General features: G+C 31.6%; 1 protein-coding gene across 1 annotated transcript in view; it reads right to left on the bottom strand.

Moving 5' to 3' along the window:
- LOC127720043 (uncharacterized) overlaps positions 1-21,162 on the bottom strand; it is a 133,790-nt gene that overhangs the window by 65,476 nt on the left and 47,152 nt on the right. The window contains exons 29-47 of the mRNA XM_052226449.1: positions 19,591-19,721; positions 18,388-18,538; positions 17,999-18,220; positions 17,563-17,656; positions 15,889-16,006; positions 15,148-15,296; positions 13,965-14,098; positions 13,258-13,527; positions 12,169-12,459; positions 11,483-11,631; positions 10,959-11,097; positions 10,087-10,190; positions 9,361-9,564; positions 8,756-8,930; positions 7,117-7,391; positions 6,678-6,833; positions 5,729-5,948; positions 2,471-2,613; positions 1,551-2,043 (exon numbers count right to left, since the gene is read on the bottom strand). Coding sequence (XP_052082409.1) covers positions 1,551-2,043; positions 2,471-2,613; positions 5,729-5,948; positions 6,678-6,833; positions 7,117-7,391; positions 8,756-8,930; positions 9,361-9,564; positions 10,087-10,190; positions 10,959-11,097; positions 11,483-11,631; positions 12,169-12,459; positions 13,258-13,527; positions 13,965-14,098; positions 15,148-15,296; positions 15,889-16,006; positions 17,563-17,656; positions 17,999-18,220; positions 18,388-18,538; positions 19,591-19,721 — 3,618 coding nt within the window. The remainder of the gene's footprint in view (positions 1-1,550; positions 2,044-2,470; positions 2,614-5,728; positions 5,949-6,677; positions 6,834-7,116; positions 7,392-8,755; positions 8,931-9,360; positions 9,565-10,086; positions 10,191-10,958; positions 11,098-11,482; positions 11,632-12,168; positions 12,460-13,257; positions 13,528-13,964; positions 14,099-15,147; positions 15,297-15,888; positions 16,007-17,562; positions 17,657-17,998; positions 18,221-18,387; positions 18,539-19,590; positions 19,722-21,162) is intronic.

The raw sequence follows: 21,162 nt of genomic DNA, 5'->3' as shown, positions 1-21,162 counted from the left end.
GGTTGAGACAAACTAAAGTTAGAGAATGGAACATAAAATTTAGCAATTTTTATGTTTATAAAGGGACATAACTCAAGAATGGTAAAAGTGTTGCCATCAAATTTCGTACTTAATCTGTATTATGTAGTAATAAGCATTGTGTATAAGTTTCATAACATTTGGTTGAGGCAAACTAAAGTTAGAAAACGGAAACAAAAAATTTGTACTTGATCTTAGTTTTGTGGTAATGAATATTGTGTATAGGTTTCATGATAATGTTTGGTTGGGGCAAACTTAAGTTACAGAATGGAAACTAAAAATTTCGCAATCTTTCGATTTATAAAGGGGCATAACTCAATAATGATTAAAGTGACACTACCCAAATTCAACTTGATCTGTGTTTTATCAGTGGAAGTCAAAATTAAACATTGCATTGTATAAAGCATTGATTGTAGTTGATTTAACTATAATCATGGACAAAGGAAGATAACTCAAATTTTAATAAAATTACTTGATATTTAGAAGAAAATAAAAATTTGGCAATTTTTCCATTTCTAAAGCCTCTAGCCTTTGTTAGTCTTGTATTATTTTTAATTTTAGTTTCTTGTGTACAATTTGGAGTTTAGTATGGCGTTCATTATCACTGAACTAGTATATATATTTGTTTAGGGGCCAGCTGAAGGACGCCTCCGGGTGCGGGAATTTCTCGCTGCATTGAAGACCTGTTGGTGACCTTCTGCTGTTGTCTGTTCTATGGTCGGGTTGTTGTCTCTTTGACACATTCCCCATTTCCATTCTCAATTTTATAACTCTAGAATGGTTAAAGTGACGCCACCAAAATTCTAACTTGATCTGTGTTTTGTGGTAATAAGCATTGTGTATAAGTTTCATAACATTTGGTTGAGGCAAACTTAAGTAAGAGATTGGAAACGAAAAATTCAGCATTTTTTCCATTTGTAAAGGGACATAACTCTAGAACAGTAAAAGTGACGCCACCAAAATTCAAACTTGATCTGTGTTTTGTGGTAATAAGCATTGTGTATAAGTTTCATAACATTTAGTTGAGGCAAACTAAAGTTAGAGAATGGAAACGATAAATTCAGCAATTTTCCATTTGTAAAGGGGCATAACTCTAGAACGGTAAAAGTGATGCCACCAAAATTCAAACTTGATCTGTGTTTTGTGGTAATAAGCATTGTGTATAAGTTTCATAACATTTAGTTGAGGCAAACTAAAGTTAGAGAATGGAAACGATAAATTCAGCAACTTTCCATTTGTAAAGGGGCATAACTCTAGAACGGTAAAAGTGATGCCACCAAAATTCAAACTTGATCTTTGTTTTGTGGTAATAAGCATTGTGTATAAGTTTCATAACATTTGGTTGAGGCAAACTAAAGTTAGAGAACGGAAACCAATTTTGGGACATACGTACATACTGACGGACAAGGGTAAAACTTAATGCCCCCTCCGCTACGGCGGGGGCATAAAAAAAGATTTTAAGAAAAAAACGGCACCTGAGCATGGAAATTGATCTGTATTCTTACACAGACTTTATATCCTGTAATTCTTACCTGTGAGATAGTATATTATAGTTTTATTATATGAATGTCCTGTTTCATTCATATCAATGACATATGGTTTTAGGTTCAAGTTTGTCAAAGTAAAACTGTAGTCCATAACTTTATCCAGGTTGCACTTCTGGTCACAGTTGTATTTTGAACATTCCCCAAAGCAAGGGATACATGGTTCTATAACTTTCCTAAAGGGTTCAATATCTGTAAACAACTTGTCGCTCCCAATACCAACTTCATATTTTATTATAGGGTTAGTTTCACCTCTGAATGGATCACCATAGCGACAAAGTGCACCAGTTTGTGGTGGTAGTATAAGCTTTTTGAAAATTGCCCTCGTAGAGAATACATTGAATATATCTGTAATCTTTGGTACATAATTGTCACGATTGAAAACATGCAGCACCAGTTTTGTTGTTTCACTCATACGAGGAATTCCACAGAGCTCATTTATTTCCTCATCATTAATAAAAACCACAAGACATAAAGAAATCTGAAATAAATAATTCATGACAAATATAATTATTTCTTTCTTAAAGCAATAAAAAGGGGGACAATTCCACCCGATACAACATTAAAAAAGAAGTCCCAACTTTGTATGTGTACCCATGGCTCTTCCACTTATCATCCCAATTAAAAAATTTGTAATAAATCTCAAGACACTAAATATTGATCTGCAAAAGTTCCTGTTTTCAGTGTATTTCGATATTTTGGAGTTGTTGGGTTGACTTATATCAACATGTTTTATTTATATGAAAAATTATAAAAAAACAGCATATTAAAAAAAAATTTTAAAAAGCCTACAGTAATTATTTAGACGTTTTTTATCATTGAACTTCTGCTCTTGTTATTTTTCTACTTATAAAGGAACATTCCAAAATCTAATAAAGCTATATCGAACATGATAAAATCTATCTTACATCAACTGCATTATCCATCTCTGGTTTAAATATTAGTTTAAGGTTGAGAAATTCTCCAGTGATGTTGTAATCAACAGCTGTCTTCATAACTGGGAAAATACCATTGGAGAACCGACACCAAGTCACAATTTTTGAATTTTGATCTAAAAATAGAAAAACAAAAATACATGAATTTGTTTTAAAAGGTTCAACACCAGATCAAATACAATTTGTATATTTTCATTGGATCATCTTATTATTAAAGCAATTTCACATTATCATAGATGCCAACCCTCTTTTGGTGCATTCAGTAAAAAGGTATAAAGATTTCTGTAATTTGAGTCTTTCTTCAGTAATAATATTTTCTTCGTTAAATTTTGTAATAATCATATAAACAACTAGGCACAGTGAAATGATTGATTGATTATTATTTGCTTAGCATCCAGTGGCAAATATTTCATGCATGTTCAGGACGAAAACAAATTAACAATAAATACACAAGGAAGATCCTTTATAAGAAGCCGTCCAGGATGAGGTTGCGGAAATTTAGACTGCCACTGGAAAATGAGGGTATATTGGATGCGAGACAGAAATTAAGCATTACAACAGTCCACCTACGAACCCCTCAAAGAGTTGTTTCAACGGTTCTTAACATGCAGCGAGAGTGGCACTCTTACTAATTTAACGTCCCCAACATGACTGGACATGGCTGCGTACTTGTACATCCAGCACAGCCAAAAGAATGCCCAACTTTGGCAAAAGTTTTACTGCCTATTGGAAGAAAACCTGTAGTGACCATATTTCTATTCCCGTTTGGGTGGCACTCAGTGACAAAATGATTTCCTTTATTTATCAGAACTACGATTCAAAGTTGATGAGCAAATGAGAATCACTGACCATCGCGCTAAATGGAAATCTTTTTCATAATATATGCAAAAGGTATAATGGTCCGGACTTTGTTTTTTTTCTTTGCTTCAGATATTTAAATTGTTCCACTAGACATTGTCAAATTGAAAACAAAGACTTGTTTCGTTCACTAATTATTCAGAATGGAACATGAAATAGAGAGATCGTTTTATACTGGTAGTCCCGATTGAATATTGATTGGTTGTTGGTCGCTTAACTACTAGTGGAAAATAATATGTATGTTCAGGACGAGAACATGTTGACATTAATTCAATAGGTAGGTCTTACAATAGAGGATGTCCGGGATGAAGGTCCGGGAAAGTTTGGTCTACCACGAGAAAATGAGGGTTTATTGGATAGGGTCATAAATTTAGCCTTGCTACATGCCACTTACGGACCCTTCAAAGAGTTGTTGCAAGGGTTCTTAACGTACAAACTCTGTCTACACCAGGCATTGGATTTAATGTCCTCATTCTGACTGGACGTGGCTGCATACTTGATACATCCCGAACAGCCAAACGGACGCTCCACTTTGGCAAGGGTTCTACTGCCAGTTGGAGGAACAGTGGTGACCATATTTCTATTCCCCAGTCACCCTTGAGGTTTAGTCCCGAGAAACCCAATAAAAAATAACAGTCTGAACCATTCAAGCGCTTAAGGTAGATTCATGGTATACCGCCATCTTGGATTGTACAATCTCAATACAAAATTGGTCTAGTTATTTGCCCAAATCTGCAAATTTGGAGACAGATTTGCAATTTAATGGTTAGATTGTTTATTTATATAAAGAAAACTTGGTTATTTATTGTATTATTCAAAATATTTAAACAAATATCAAATTTTTATGATTTTAGAATAATTTTTTTCAAATAAGCCATTTAAGGGGAGATAACTCTTTTAGTAAAAATTATATACTGGACTGATAGGGAAATTTTAAATTTTTACTTGTAGCAAGAAAACAAGTTCGGTGACACCATTTTTTCTTTTTATTTTCTTAAAACATATTATGAAACCTATCTTCTTACAATTTATTTCAAAATTCTATCTCATAGAATTTTTTTTATGCACACAAATGTGTTTTTTCATGAACAATCTAACCAAATTTAGGCAATTTTCAACGACTCATAGCTTGGAAAATAGCACGGTGACCCATACTTTCTATTATATTTTTGAAAAAAGCATAGTAAACTCTTCCTTTTGGCAAAGTATGAGAAAATTCTATCTCAAAAAGTATATACTTATGAACTATACCTTAATGTTACACGATTCTAACCAAACATTTAGCGTCCAATGATGAAAATGATTTATAAAGGGAGAACTGTTCTGGACTGCTAATGAACATTAATCCGTAACAAATAGACTGTTAATAGTAACACTGTAATTTTGGTCCAAAATTTGTAACAATTACGGGAAAATCGTAAAATAGTTTCCTTCTAAAACTTGAAATCAAATATATCTTGGCAACCTTTTTTAAATCCATTTTGAAGAATTATTTTCTTGAGGCTCTTTCTTTTAGTAAGGCTAAGTAGGAATCCTGGTTATAAGATAATATAAAAAGTCTCTTCCATTTTTGCTTATCAGGTATGTGCCACAAAGGTTCCCTTTAGAAGCCAAATTGCTTACCAATAGACAATAAGCATATAAGTGATTTATAAGAACCTCAAAAACAAATTTTTTACAAGTTTTCAAGTAATCTTGTGTTTTTTTCTATATATTTTCCTAAGGATCCAATCTAAAACTAAGTCTCACTGATTGCATTAAAAAATAACAACGCTCAGTAAGAGCCACACAAGAAATCTTTCTGTCATACATAATTCAATAATTTGAAGGGATTACTCTCAAGAAAGATATATCAATAGTTCTCCTAGACTCAGTTGTAAAATAAAGTTTCACTTTATTTTATTACTGTTTGCATTGCAATGATAAATGAACTGAAGAAATGATCACTAAACACCAAAATTAAAACCAAGTTTTATGGAATGATTGCAAATGATACTAATTTCTCCTATTTGGTAAAAGTTAAAAACAAGACAAGACAAGATTATTTTTTTTTTGCAACCAATACATTACTTCAGTAGTTGTTGTTGGTTGTTGTCGAGCATATTTGTTTTTACTTTTATTGTTTTGTCAGCAATCATTGAAGGCCGTACAGTAACCTATTGTATACCTCCACGTCTTTTTAGAAAAAAATTTATCAATGCACTTCCTTTTTGTAGTAAAATTCACCAAAAAGAATCTGAATGCAAATCATTAACAATATAATAGGTATATATCATTTTGTGAAATTTATTTATCTATGGAATTAAATGCTTTCTTTTCTGATGAAAAAACAAACATGAATACATCACCTTATTGTAAGAAAAAACAATTTACCAAACAGAATCTGAATGCCACAGGACTTTTGAGCCAACGGTGTACTAGTATCTACAGGTTTTGAAACATCACTGTCAGACGGATTATTGACTATGTCATATGGTGCTGGAGTTGTGGTTGTCTGATCTGTTGTAGCTACTGTTGTACTGGGTACTGAAGGCAGTGTGCTGTTTCCGTATTTATCAGATAAATATCTGGAGCAATTGCAGTAGTTGCAATCCTGGAAAATGAACACATGTGTTTCTCTGAACTGTTTTTTTTTTTCCAGATGTAATATAAAATTTGTCATTAAATAAAATAACTTTTTATGAAACATTTATTTCTATTTTTGAATATGACAGACTATTAAGTATTTTTAAGGTTTTAATGAGTAGGGACAATAAACCCCAAATCTAAAATTAACCTTACCTTAAAAATCTTAAACTTAACCTCACATGACACAGTAAAAATAGTTCAGAAAATAAAAACAAATTTCACATTTGATGAGTGACAATGGCAACAAATTTTGACAAAATAAGTGCATTTTGGAAATTTTGTATTTTTCTTGTTTAGCATAAACTTTTTAGTATATCTTGATTTGGAAAAGTATGGGGACACCAAAACATTAAACAACTTTATTTTTGGTAGGAAATAGCTATTAGAAATCTTCTCTAAAACTATTTTATTGCTATTTTCATGTGAATGATGTTTCACAAGCAAAATAAGTACGGAAAAATGAAAAATTACAATTATAAACTATAATGATAATAATACAGTTAAATATTTTGTTTACCATTGATATTCAATTTTTAAATTCAAATTAAAACAAAGGTTAAATACATAACTTTTTTTCTTATTTTAAAATATATCTATGGACATTTTGAAGAGTTGTCAATCTTGATGACATTTATAATGTTTTTTATGAAAAAGAATGTAAGATATGAAATATATTTTCAATTCCCCCCTATACCTCAGGCACTGGCTCTATTAAACAACACTGGCAAACAGATGAAGCCCAGTCAATGTCTTCATTATATTCATAAGTAGAAATAACAGTATCTGGTCCATCCCAAAACAAAATTTCTGTCACTGCAATGCCATGTCCTCTTGCTGGTTTCACAGAAATCTGACAGATAAAAACACATAGGTTTTAGAAAGATTGCCAATTCAAAATAAAACAATTCCACAAATAGGGCACATTAAACAGTTTATCATTTGAGACTTGTATATTTTTTGCCACTAAAATATCTGACATAAAAAAAACAAAGTTAACTATAGTTGTTAATTTCTGTGTCATTTGGTCTCTTGTGAAGAGTTGTCTCATTGGCAATTATACCACATCTTCTTTTTTTATATTAAACAGCCTTAATAAAATACACTGTCAATCCTTGAAATATATAAGAGCTTACATGATATGTGCCTCCATTTTTGAAACTAGCAGGTCTGAAATATGCTCCAGTCAACATCTGGTGTTTTTTCTGGTCTCTTGCAAGCTTTATTGACACTGTATCATCATAAATATCCTGATTTATGTTTGCTGGTTGATACTGAAGAGACCATTTCTTGCCACTTAGATCCTTAAGATCAATAATTTCCAGTTTTTGCCAGTCAGTGTCATTGCTCATTGAAATCAACCTTGTTGGACATGCTGAACCAACTGGATTAGCAAAGTGCAAAAATGAACCTTAAATAATAAGGAAAAATTTAGTCAGAGAATGAGCATTTCCACATCTGTTGCATATACAGGTACAAACTTAAAGATGAAGGAATAAGTGTTGATGTATTTGAAACAATAAATTCTATATTAAGGAAGCAAATTACTGAATTCAAAATAGTCTTTTTATAAAGATTTTATTCTTGAAGTTGTCAGTTTCTGATAAACCAAAACCTTGTATATCAACCTTACAGCAATATTGAAATATTGAACATTTTGTAAAGAAATTTTTACACAGGTGTCTTCCATCACGGATATCAAAATTGCAGAAACAACAAGTGAAACTGTGAGCTACTGCTCACTGATGAAACTCCTGCCGCAAGTGGATAATTTTAATAGTGTAAAAATATGTAAGTGTTCGGTAAACAGGAAGTTGTTGAGTGATGAATCTGAAAATGCATCACACGGTATAGCTGACTTATATAAACCCTGAAACCAAATTTCAGAAATCCTTGTATTGTAGTTCCTGAGAAAAATGTGACGAAAATTTTCAACTTGGCTATCATGTGTAAAATGATACAAGCGTTAGGTAAACAGGAAGTTGTTGAGGGATGAATCTGAAAACGCATCACATGGTATAGCTGACTTATATAAACCCTGACACCAAATTTCAGAAATCCTTGTAATGTAGTTCCTGAGAAAGATGCGACGAAAAATATTCATTGGACGGAAGGACAGACTGAAGGACTGACGGATGGACAGGCGGACAGATGGACAGAGCTAAAAAAGTATAACCCCGCTTTCTTAAAGCGGGGGTATAATAATTAGTCTATTTCTTTCATGAAATATTCAACTTTTACAGAGTAATGCAATTAAATGAAGAAAATTATGATTTCATCATATTATTATGACTGTTTTTACAAGCACATAAAATTTTCTGTTTGATTCAATTTTCTTTCTTATGAACCTTCAAGTACCAAAATACATTTAAGGGGGAAATATCTCAGAAAATCTTATTTTATAAAGGAATGTATACTGTATTTACCTTTTTTGTTTTGTAACAAAAAATAAAGTTTCAAGACCCAAATTTCTTATTTATTTTCTGAAAGCACATTATAAAAGCTATTATCTCATAATTGATTTTAAAATTCTATTGCTTAGTGTTTATTCTTTTAAAACAAAAAATTTTTACTGGTATAATCATTAAAAATTTGAAAAATTGTGCACTACCTGTAGCTTGCAAAAAAGCTCATTGACCCCTTTTATTATATTTTTCACAATAGCACATTATAAAGAATATTTTGGCAAAATATTACAAGATTCAATCTTTGGGTTAATTTAGACCCCTCCCCCATCTTCCTTTATAATTAAATTACTACAAACACAGTACATACCTGTTATTGTCTCTGTTGAACTAAACCAAACTTGTCCTGCTTCAAAATTTGGACCATCAACTATAGTACCAGATACAGGTTTGGAAGGGTCATATAAAATTGGTGATGATTTCTCAATAATTGAAAGTCCTGCTTCATTTGTGACTTGTATTTGAACTGTATACGGAATGTTCATCTGAAAGAATAAATGTCAACTGATTACAATATCAGATATGGGTTTGGGATAGAAAAAAAATGCATTAAATTTGGTTGGAAAAAGAATAGGTTCTGCTATTTGGTCGTTTGGAATAGTTTACCTCAGTGTTTACCATAACTAGCCTGTCAACACTGATGTGGAATGTGCCTTCTATTTGATCTTAATTGTCTATGATTGCCAGTTTTCATACCTAAGGTCATGGTTCTCTCCTGCTACCTCCATCCATAAAAACTGGCCGCCATGATACAGCCATTTCACCGCAATTTCTTTTCTCAATTTTGTTACTTTATTGATGTATTCATAATACTAAATAAGAAAATGCCAGAACAGAATCAAATTGTGCCATTCATTTGGTCAGACAGTCAGAAAAGTATTTTTTTTCAGTAAGATTATATATATTGCTACATACTGTAAGATTTAAATTGACAAAGCTGTATTCTGTATAGTTGCTGGTCAGTTCTATCAAATTAACTACCAATATCTCTTCTGCACTGAAATAACATGAGGTGTTCTTCCATAATGAAACTTCATATGTTGCTAGACCCGACTCAGGATCACTGTAATTAGTCCATTGAACTCGAATAGTTGAATTGTCTGAGGTGTATGCCAAATCCTAATAATCAACAATACAGAATCAGGTTTTTTTTTCAAAATATATTTATAATATCAGCAGCCACATCAAGACTTTGTTTTTGTGACTACACCATAAGGCAGATGAACCTTTTATAGTATTAAAAGCAATATTTCAACACAGTTTTCTCAAAGGATTTAAATATTTTTCTCAAATGGATTTCTTATTTGTTGATTGTACTTTTACCTCTATTTGAAATTGTCTAATTAGTATAACTGTAATGAAAAATCAAAATTAATCTCAAACAAAATTTAAAACATTAATGTTCTGTGATACGTCAAATTTAAGTTTGTTTTAGCTACATAAAAAAAATTGCATTTAAAATAGTCAAATAAATAAATAAAAAAGTTATTGATCTGATAATGTTGAGAATACCGTGTTTGGCAACTTTACACTTCATTGTAAACTCTATGACTATCTGCTTTTTTAACAATTCTTTTTGTTCCTTATTGTGTTTGTCATATCAAACTTATTTACTTTAAGAGAAATTATATTTTAATTTACCATGTTATAAAATGGTCCAGCAGTCAAAGCACCATACAATGGAGGTGTTGTGTCAACTGTGAATTTGTGATTTATCATTCCACAGTCTCCCGATTCATCTGTTGCTGTAATGTAGAAAACAATGAATTCTATGATTGGCCATTGTCTATAACTATAAATAAGATTTGATTTAAAACTTCTTTCTTTTCTTTTTATAACTTTGAAACACAGAAAGCTGTAATGACCTATAACTGCTTAAATCCATGTCATTTGGATAGTTGTCTCATTGGCAATAATACCAACTCCTTATTTTAAACAACTTTAAAATGATGCAAATGAAATAAATAAGTAAACCTTACTATTAAGGAATTTTTCTGATTGGTCTAAATTGTGATCCTGTGTTGAAAATTGGAATGTTCACTTCGACAACTTCATAAAATCACCTACCAAGGGAGACAACCAAAAATGTCCTCCTTCAGTAAATTTATACTGGAAGTCATCAGCATTTGATTGAAAATTCATTGTCACTTGATTGGTTGTGGCTTTAAAACAACTTCTCATAATGCAGATATCTCATAGCTGCCATATATATGGTTGGTTCTCTTGATTTTCTTAATTTCTAGTCATGGTTTGTTCGGTTTAAATAAACAATTATAGCGAACTTCATTGATGAACATCCAGAACTATCAACTTGTGAGAACTGTTCCACTTGGCTTGTAAAAAAATATCTTACAAGTAGAAAATTTAGGGAATAATCGTATATAATTTTTAAACAAAATAAGGATTTGAAAAGGGCTGTAGCAATAGTATACTCTGGTTACTTTTTTTAATTTGCTTCGTTGGAGTGCTGTCTCAGGGACATATACTCACATCTCCCTTTATCTATATCTTACCTATAACCCAGGCATAGTAGGTTCCTCCAGGTTGTAAGTGCAATGATGTCAGACTGTAGAATGTATTCTTATTTATGTTAAGCAGTGGTACAACATTAAATGTATTTTTCTCATTGATATCACTTTTTTGTCCATCAATCTGAAACACATGACCAAAAAAAAAAGAAAGAAAGAAAAAAACCATGAAAGTTTTTAATAGCATTATAGTTGTTTGCACTAAAAATCACCAAAGACATCTGTCATTGAACTAGAAAAGATCTAAGTAAGGAATTAACACCAAACTACATCTATAAAAAACTTTAAAATAAAACAAAATTCTTTGGCTCTAAACGCTGTTAAAAATCTCTAAAAGATTACAACTATTGACTCTGAATTGTTAAAAGTTGAGGAAAATACACATTTGGATTGAAAAAAAAAATTATCTGACTAGGATTTAAATAATTCAAAAAGCAGTAAAAGCTCATCTTTAACATTAATGGTATGCCATTTCCCTTTCCACAACTTGAAAATAAAACATGACTTACATATTGTTTACAATCTGTTCCTACTGCTCCTGTGTTGTTCGATATTCCCACATAATACATCATTATTTCTAGCTTAGATGTAAAACCTTCAAACTGTATGTCTACATAGGTATCATTGTTGATGAAGTCTCCCATGATGATGGATCCACCTAGGGTAAGAGGAGAATAGTGTAAGAATACAAATTAAACAAATAATTATACTCTCACAACTCACTGAATTGTCAATTTTATAAGAAAGTTAAGTTATTTCTTACAATATTGTTGATTTAAGACATGAATTTCAACATGTGTTATGAACTTCTGGTGATATATAAAACACTAGAACAAAAACTGTAACAGATATATATGGTTTACAATGCAGCCTTCAACAATGGACAGACACCTAAACCTTATAACAAGCTGTAGGTAATTTCAATCATGACTTCTTTGACAACATAATTTGAAAATGACACTGGTTTTCTTTTCTATTTAGCAAAGCATAAAATTTCATAAATATGATCTTTCTGATGAAACATTAATATTTAAATTTGAATTGCTTGTTTTTCTTTATCTATAACAGCAACTACAGAAGTTTTTTTTCTATTGCATTAATCAAAGAAGTTTTGCTTGTTTTAGTTAATATTGATTTCTATCCCTATAGTTAATTCTGTCATTCTCAAAATGCACTTTCAAATGAAAAATCTTACCTTCAACACCACCATCATACCCAACATGGAAACCATTAGATGTAACGGTAGCAATAGAATACGATATGCTGTAGGCTTTCACAGTGAAATAATACATTGCCGTTCCTGATGCTAGGTTAAGATCATAAAACGTAACAGATTTGTTCAAACCAACATTGGTAAAAGGTACAATATTATTTCTGGTTATAGGAAATCTTCTATCTGTTCCAACAGCTACTTCGTAATACATTATTTCCTGAGCATTGGGTTGGTCTGCTGTTTTTGAGTCATTAGTTTGATATCCTGGATTGCCTATAATGAAAAGATAGGCAATTCATGTACCTTCACAAAATTCTACTCCTCATTTTAATATTTAATATTATCTTTGGTTACAAGTACCTGTCATAACGCTAATTTATTCTATAACAATGCACAAAAACTATTCATTGGAATACAAACGATAAGACAAGGATGGACTTAAAACAGATACCATTCGACATAACAGGAAAAACTAAACCATATGAACAAAGCTCTTTAACTGTTTTTTTCATCATGATAGTTCATTGTTTTTGTAGCTGTTTTAATGAGCTCCTTTGATGGTAATGGATGAATGTCTTGGAATAAAAATCTTTTTGTACAAAGGCAGATGGAAGGGTAGAATGTGAAGCGGAGAGTATAACCTGTAATATTTTGTATACAGATAATATTTTAACACAGACAATATAGGGTTATTCTTCTGATGATGCTTTGCTTGAAAACATTCCGAGTTTAAAATTCCTGAATTTTGATGTTTTACAGGTCAATTAACAAGGTCATTTATGGAAAGGGAAATTTTCGTATTTTCCCTTTCTTTGAACAGATCATGATGTATGTTGTAATGTACAAACAAAAAAGAAAGAATAGCAACTTTTAAAAGCAGATAAATAAAAACAATTTCAATGAAAATTTACGTTTTTTTGCAAAAGTATTGATAAGAAAAGTAGTGCTGTTTTATTGTCAAGGGGAATGAAATTTGTCCAATTCTGCTTTTATTTGTTTAGTATTTGGAATTATTCATAACTCTGCTTTCTCTCTCTCTTACAAAAGTTTATGATACTGAAATCAGCATACCTTCAACATCTGCCTGAAAATAAGCAGATGCTGGTAAACCAAAACCATCCCAGTTAGCTGATATTTTACGTCTAGAGGGTTGAACGTTCAAATCAAACCCAGGAATATATCCATCAAACACTCTGCCCGGAATTAGTGGATCTTCTTCAATAGTAACTCCATTGGATCTTATGATGTAAGTATAGTTTAATGCATTTGTCACTCGTAACAAAGAATAATATAATTCACCACCTCTAAGACTAAGTCCATCTAACATTGCATTTTCTGCAACTGAAAGAATAAAGCAATCATAAAAATTACTGTTTTATTCTAAAAATTTCACTCTGTTTTCTTACGTTTATATATATCTCCTTTTTTCATTGATCCTATATTCAAAGGCTTATCACCTATGTGAGACAATTTATACAGCAATTATAAACACTTCCTTTTTTTATTTTGATAACAAACCATGTTTAATATGTTCAAATTTTAGAATTTTTTCATGCTCAACTTTTGCTGTATCTTAAAGGTTAATTTTAAATATATTTGTATAGTTTGATAATGACATCTCATGATGATACCTTCACCAAAATCTTCATGCCACTGGATGATATTAATGCTTTAGAAATTTATTGGTAGTATTTATTAATTTAATCTTTTACTTTTAAAACCCATAACAAGAAATTCAATTTTTAAAATACAGTAAATATTAAATAAAGTGAACTTACCACCCATGTCAAGCCATTCAGAAACAACTTTTCCATCCAACTTTTTTATAAGCCATTCATTTCTTACTGATGGACATGGGTCACCTGACAAATCCCATGATGCTTCCAGTGTGTCATAACTTTCCTGAAAATCTCTATTCACAAAAAAAAAATAAATAAATTTGTACTTTGACTAAGTTTTGTGGTAATAAACATTGTGTAAAAGTTTCATAACATTTGGTTGTGGCAAACTGAAGTTAGAGAACAGAAAAAAAAAAAAAATAAATGTTTCCATTTGTAAAGGGGCATAACTATAAAACAGTAAAACTGACACCACGAAAATTCAAACTTGATCTGTGTTTTGTGGTGATAAGAATGTTGTATACGATTCATAACATTTTATTGAGGCAAATTTAAGTTATTGAATGGAAACGAAAAATCAGCAATGTTTCCATTTGTAAAGAGCCATAACTCTAGAAAGGTGTAAGTGACTCCACCCAAATTCAAACTTGATCTATAGTTTGTGGTAATAAGCATTGTGTATAAGATTCATAACATTTTGGTTGAGGCAAACAAAAGTTAGAGAACGGAAACAAATTTTGGGATGTACGGATAGATGGACGGTCCGACCGACCGACTTACAGACAGACGAGGGTAAAACTTGATTGAATGTATTGTATTTTCACAAACATCATTAAGAAAGTTTCAATTGAAATGACATGAAAATAATGTGCCTCTTAAAACTGCAATAACAAAAGAATTGAACTGTCAAATGGTTGAATTTATTTAAACCTTAAACAAAGCAATCAGACATCTAAAGCAATCCCTCTTTTCAAGAGTTTGGCCAAATGAATTAGAAAATAATTCTTTGCTCTTGTTGCACTTTTTGAGTAATACTACAAGCAGAAATACAAATTGAAAATTAACTAAGTGACCTAAGTGCGACTGTTTATGATAAATACATTAAAAGAAAGTATGATTTTCTATTTTTTTTAGAGGGGTCCAGCATTGGTGGTTGATGTGGTCAGTGCTGTATATATTTTGAAGGTTACTGTTATTTTTTATAGCAAAAAGTTTAAAACATTTGAGAGCATAAACCAGAATGGCCTAAAAAGAGCAGCCAAAACAGTCTTAGGTCAACTTTGCCTGTCAGAGTTGCCACCTTAGCTTCTGTGCAATTTAATGAACAACATAGAATTCTTACACATCATGATCAGAGTTGTCTAGTACATCATTGATGCCAATATGTGATAGTGGTTGTAGACCCTGACTTAGGTATGAGATATAAACACCATTGGAAGTGGCTACACTAGATAACCCAGCTCCATTTGTTCCTCTGATAGAGACATAAACCTACAATACAAGCAAATACTGCAAAAACTTTCAAATGTTTTCAAATTTTAATCTAAATTTTCTACCTTCTTGTAATTTCCATTTGTATATTTACTCATAGTTCTCAGTTACATGAAAGTATCTACATGAGTAATAATATTCTAAATGTTGTTTTTTTTTTTGAAAAAGTAATTTTTCTTATTTGGTTCATATAAGAAGTTCACATTATGCTGTTGGCACTTTATACAGTAACTGTTGCATTCAATTCAAGGCAGATCCCATTCAGTCATGGATATTTCAGTGACCCTATATTTCACCTCATTCATTTGGTAAATTTCTCATTCCTGGAGTAAAAAGATCATACCATAGTTTATTGCTTTTCCATTAAGCTGTTGATATATAGTGCTTTATATAAAAATAAGGAGATGTGGTATGATAGAAAATGAGACAACTATCCACCAAAGTTCAAATGAAGTGGATTTTTTTTATATTAGTTTCAATTGGGAGCAAGCTCCTGTAATTCTTGTAAATGAATAATAAAGCCAATGTTCAAAGACAGAGTGACCTACATAAGTAGACCAGCTATCTACAGATCACTTATTTTAGTGTTCACCTTTCTATATCCCATCAGACTAAGACCAGACACTGTGTAATATCTAGCATCTTGTGGAACATCAAAGAAAGCTTTAATCTGTGCACCACCTGGTGTTGTACCTACTGCTATCTGATACCTGTTAATATAAAACATAAAACTAGAGGCTCTCAAGAGCCTGTGTCGCTCACCTGTATCTACTGTGTTTTTGGAAATCATGTAAAATAAGGTAAAAATCATAATAAATAGTATTAGATATCCTAATAATGATTGAGGCCAAGTTTGGTTTAATTTAGTTTTCAAGTTGTGACCATTTGAAAATGTTTTTTTACAATTTTCCATAAGACTTCTATAGTAAACCCCAATGTTCTATTTTTAGCCATGGTGGCCATGTTGATTGGATGACAGGGTCATCGGATATATTTTTCAATCAAGATACCCTATTGAAAATTGTGGCTAAGTTTAATTCTATTTGGCCCATTAGATTAAGTGGAGAAGATTTTTGTAAAAGATTACAAAAATTTACAAAAAATTTACTCTATAAAGGGCAATCACTCCTTAAGGGGTCAATTGACAATTTTGGTTATATTGACTTATTTGTAGATCATACTTTGCTGAACATTATTGCTTTTTTACAGTTTATCTCTATCTATAATAATATTTAAGATAATAACCAAAAACTTCAAAATTTCCTTAAAATTACCAATTCAGGGGCAGCAACCCAACAAGGAGTTGTCTGATTCATCTGAAAATTTCAGGGCAGATAGATCTAAACCTCATGAACATTTTTTGCTCTTAATGCTTTAGTTTCAGAGATATAAGTCAAAAACTGCATTTTACCCCTATGTTCTATTTTTAGCCATGTCAGCCATGTTGGTTGGCAGGCAGGGTCATAGGACACATTTTTTAAACTAGATACCCTAATGATGATTGAGGCAAAGTTTGGTTAACTTTAGCCCCGTAGTTTCAGAGGAGAAGAGTTTTGTAAAAGATTACAAAAATTTACGAAAAATTGTTAAAAATTGACTATAAAGGGCAATAACTCCTTCAGGGGTAAATTGACAATTTTGGTCATGTTGACTTATTTGTAGATCTTACTTTGCTGAACATTATTGCTGTTTACAGTTTATTTCTATCTTTAATAATATTCAAGATAATAACCAAAAACTGCAAAATTTCCTTAAAATTAACAATTCAGGGGCAGCAACCCAACAACGGGTTGTCTGATTTGTCTGAAAATTTCAGGGCGGACAGATCTGAACCTGATAAACATTTTAACCCCAGTCAGATTTGCTCTTAATGCTTTAGTTTCAGAGATATAAGCCAAAAACTGCATTTTACCCCTCTGTTCTATTTTTAGCCATGTCAGCCATGTTGTCTGGCAGATGGGGTCATAGGACACATTTTTAAAACTAGATACCCTTATGATGATTGTGGCAAAGTTTGGTTAAATTTGGCCCTGTAGTTTCAGAGAAGATTTTTGTAAAAGTTAACGGACGACGACAACGAAGAGGGACGCCAAGTGATGAGAAAAGCTCACTTGGCCTATTGGGTTCTGAGTGTTCTGAGTATGACAAATAGAAATAAATGTACCCAAAGGCCAAATAGTTTCAGCTGAGATTTATAACAAACTTCCTTTCAGATTCAATCTTACATTTTCCCTGCTACCTCATGTATATCAAATAAAATACATACCCAGTAATTCCTGACTCATCATCAGTAAACAGCTGCCATGTGGCTGATACAGATGTGAGGGACTCTGAACATACAGCATCTAATGCATCACATTCTACAATTTATAAAAATATTGCACTGAAGGAGGTTGTTTAAATCTTTAATAGAAAAAACACATACCGGTAGATCAAATAATCTCAAATGTTTCTAAATGTAAGTTTTCCATATCTAACATTTAATATTACCCATTCATATCAAAAATGCATGTAATCAGTTGAAAATGCTTTGTTCGAGAATTTTTTATAATTTTCATAAAATTCATTAATCATCTTTAAAGGTGCAAGTGCTAAATTAAAGAACTTGCATTCCATCTATCTAAAACAAATTATCATTATTTTTTTCATTCTTCAGAAAGAGAAGTCTTAAAAATAAAAAATAATATATAGAAACTTCTCACCTTCATCTGTACTGCAGATTTTAGCATTCATTGCCACAGTTTCACTATTGTCATTGACATTGATTCTGTAGACTGTATGTAGGTCCACCACTTTACCATGTTTAGGTGGTGTTGTATCAATGGAGATGGATCCAGAAAAGGCATATGTTTCCATGTCAACTGAATTCGCTGCTGTAACTGTAGCATGGTATGATCTGCCATGATCTAATCTATAATTAACTCCTAAAAATATGTCAAAATAGAATGTTTTACCTCTACTTTAATGCAAAAGAAAGAAAAAAAAGTATGTTGCAAGTACACTAAAGCAATAACACCTGAAATGTTTGTATATAATTTGAATAGTTAAATTTATCATTGGGGCAAAATGCTAAAATAACTAACAAACATACCTTTAATGATATATGAAGATAAAAATCCGCTGAGAGTTGTTTCAAAAATATCTGATGATCCTTGTTCTGATCCAAGAGTGATCATGAATTTCTGTATAGGACTCTCTTCATCTAGAAATCCTGACCAGGAACACAATATTGGACTCTCCATCTAAAAATTGTCAGAAAACTATTGCACATGACAGTTAAACACTTTAGTCTTTATTCAATTCAAAACCGTTTAAATTTCTATACATTTACTGAAAGCACTGACCCCTCATTGATTTGCCCAAACTCAATAAAGAAATTTCATTATTCATTATGATGTATATTATAGGATGGCAAATCTTTGACAGTCTGTTAAATCCTTTCATAACTATTTCTAGAGCTTAACATATGATATGCCTATTTTCTAAGACCTTCAGTTGACCTTAAGTTCAGATGTTTGGTTTTTTGTTTTGTAATGTTGATGTCTCTTGGACATTTATCACATTTCATCATTTGAAAAAAAGAATCATGTTCCCAAATGTGTGCAATCACATGTAGATGAATAGAAAAATTACTATAATGATTTTTTATTTAAAAAATGTAAGATATCTTTGAAGCATGTGATGGTCATTATTCCTTTAAGGATGTTCGCTACTCTGTATTAAAATAACAAGCTTTTTAAAAAACTGTTATAAATTGATAGTATATAAACAAAGGAATTTAAAAAGCAGAAAAAAATTAAGGGTCCGTGTGCTTGTTTTCGAGATATAAGCCATTGAAAATTTGGCGGGATATAATTCTCTCTAGACTTTTCATACATTTAACATTGGCACTCTTTTTCTATTAAAAGTTATGAAAAAGTAACAAGGATTTTATAGGATTTTCAAATATGGCTTTTTAAACTATGTGTAATAAAATTATGAAAAGAAAAGTAGTGGTTAACGGGCAAAATTTTTTAAGGCATTCAAATGGATAAAATCAGAGGATTCCGAAAATCTGACAAAAATTCCAAAACATGACAAGCGAACATCCTTAAGTCAAATATATTGTAATAAATTTCTATGCACTACACAATTCTTTAAATATTCATGTTTTAATTAAATTGAAAATACAAATTTGAGGGTTCTTCTTAATTTTTTTCATACACTTTCAAAATGTATTTCTTTATAATTTACGCATAAAATATTAAGTAAGGGGATGTGTTATTATGGTGTATGACAATTTCCAAAAACTAACCCCAATGTATTCTGGACAAGATACATATCCAGTTCCTGGTTTACTGGTATCAATGATAATTGAACCAAACATAGTTTTACTAATCATGCCAGCATTGTCTTCTGCCCAGATACTGATTATATTAGGTTTGCCTACAATGAAAAAGCATACAAATTACTCTTATTGAAAGATTGATTCAACTCTTTCACCTGGAAGCAATGGGAACTTATATGTGGCATCATTGCTACTTTGTATATTACTCAATACAGGATAAGTCAATCAGGATGCTCCAACAAGCTGTCAAAGTTTTGAACAGCCAAAAGATACTCCAAACACACTGACAGAAAAACAAAAGTGATCAACCTGTATGTATAAGTGCAAGTATAACAAGACTAATACTGGGTCTTGGCTTTGTATTGCTGCATGCAACTCACTGAAGGGTAATAAAAGAAAAGTTTGACAAAAACTCTCATTGTTCAATGTGAATTGTAAAATTTGCAAACTATCAGCAAACAGGATGTGGCTGCATGTGTAGGATTTAATAATGCCCCCCTCCCCCCCCCCCCATGAAATGATGTCCACCCGACATTATTTCATAGTAAATACTGTCCATGGACAATATTTACTTATTTAAATGTGTTCCAGACACAATTTTCCTATGAAAAAATGTCCTTAGGTATGAAAAAGTGTCCAGTTGACATTATGTCCGCCAGGACATTTTTTGATATGATTAAAGTAATAAATAATAACCATTGCCATGTTATTACTGGACGTATTTTCACCTATAATTGCTAACTTTTAATACATTGTTACTTTTACAGATGGTTGTCTCATTGGCACTCATACCATCCTTATCTTCTTATTTATATTTTTTTAATATATATACTAGAAAAATGCTTGTTTATTGCCCCTTTTTTGGCCCCTAATTCCGAAAATTTGAGGCAATTACCCCCAAAATCAATCCCAGCATTCCCTTTGTGATATGGAACCTTGTGGTACAATGTCAGAGAGATCCATACACTAACACACAAGTTATGTCTGGAAGTTCCCCTAATTCCTTAACTGTTGGTACCATAACCCCCAAAATCAATCCCAACCTTCCTTTTGTGGTATTGAACCTTATGGTAAAATTTCATAGAGATCCATATATACTTAAACTAAAGTTAGAGTGTGAAAACCAATGTGTCTTTGGACGACGACGACGTCAACGTCATATCAATATACGACTGCAAAATATTTTTGCGTCGTATAAAAAGGGGTGTTTCGACCTCCGGAATCCCCTGTCGGAGTGTCCCCCTTGATCCGCCACTGACTAGAGTCTTAATGTGTACAAACCTGACGTCAAATTATGTACTATAGATAAAACAAAAAATATCACATTACATCCAAAAATCAATTACTGTTACTTCACATTACATTAATCCCCAAATTCAATTATATTACGATATCAATGGAAGAAGTTCCCGCGCAAATGTCATGTGGTAAACGGGATACACTAAAAAAGAATTTTAGGTGTACGTTAGCATTTGCATTCCGATCAATTTACACAGTTCAATAAAATATATATGTTCACTATATTTATATTGGAATTGA

This window comes from Mytilus californianus, unplaced genomic scaffold, assembly GCF_021869535.1.
Source record: "Mytilus californianus isolate M0D057914Y unplaced genomic scaffold, xbMytCali1.0.p SCAF_11, whole genome shotgun sequence".
Classification (NCBI taxonomy): Eukaryota; Metazoa; Mollusca; class Bivalvia; order Mytilida; family Mytilidae; genus Mytilus; species Mytilus californianus.
The sequence above is the reverse complement of the archived record's forward strand: the minus strand, read 5'-3'. Positions and strand labels throughout refer to the sequence as shown.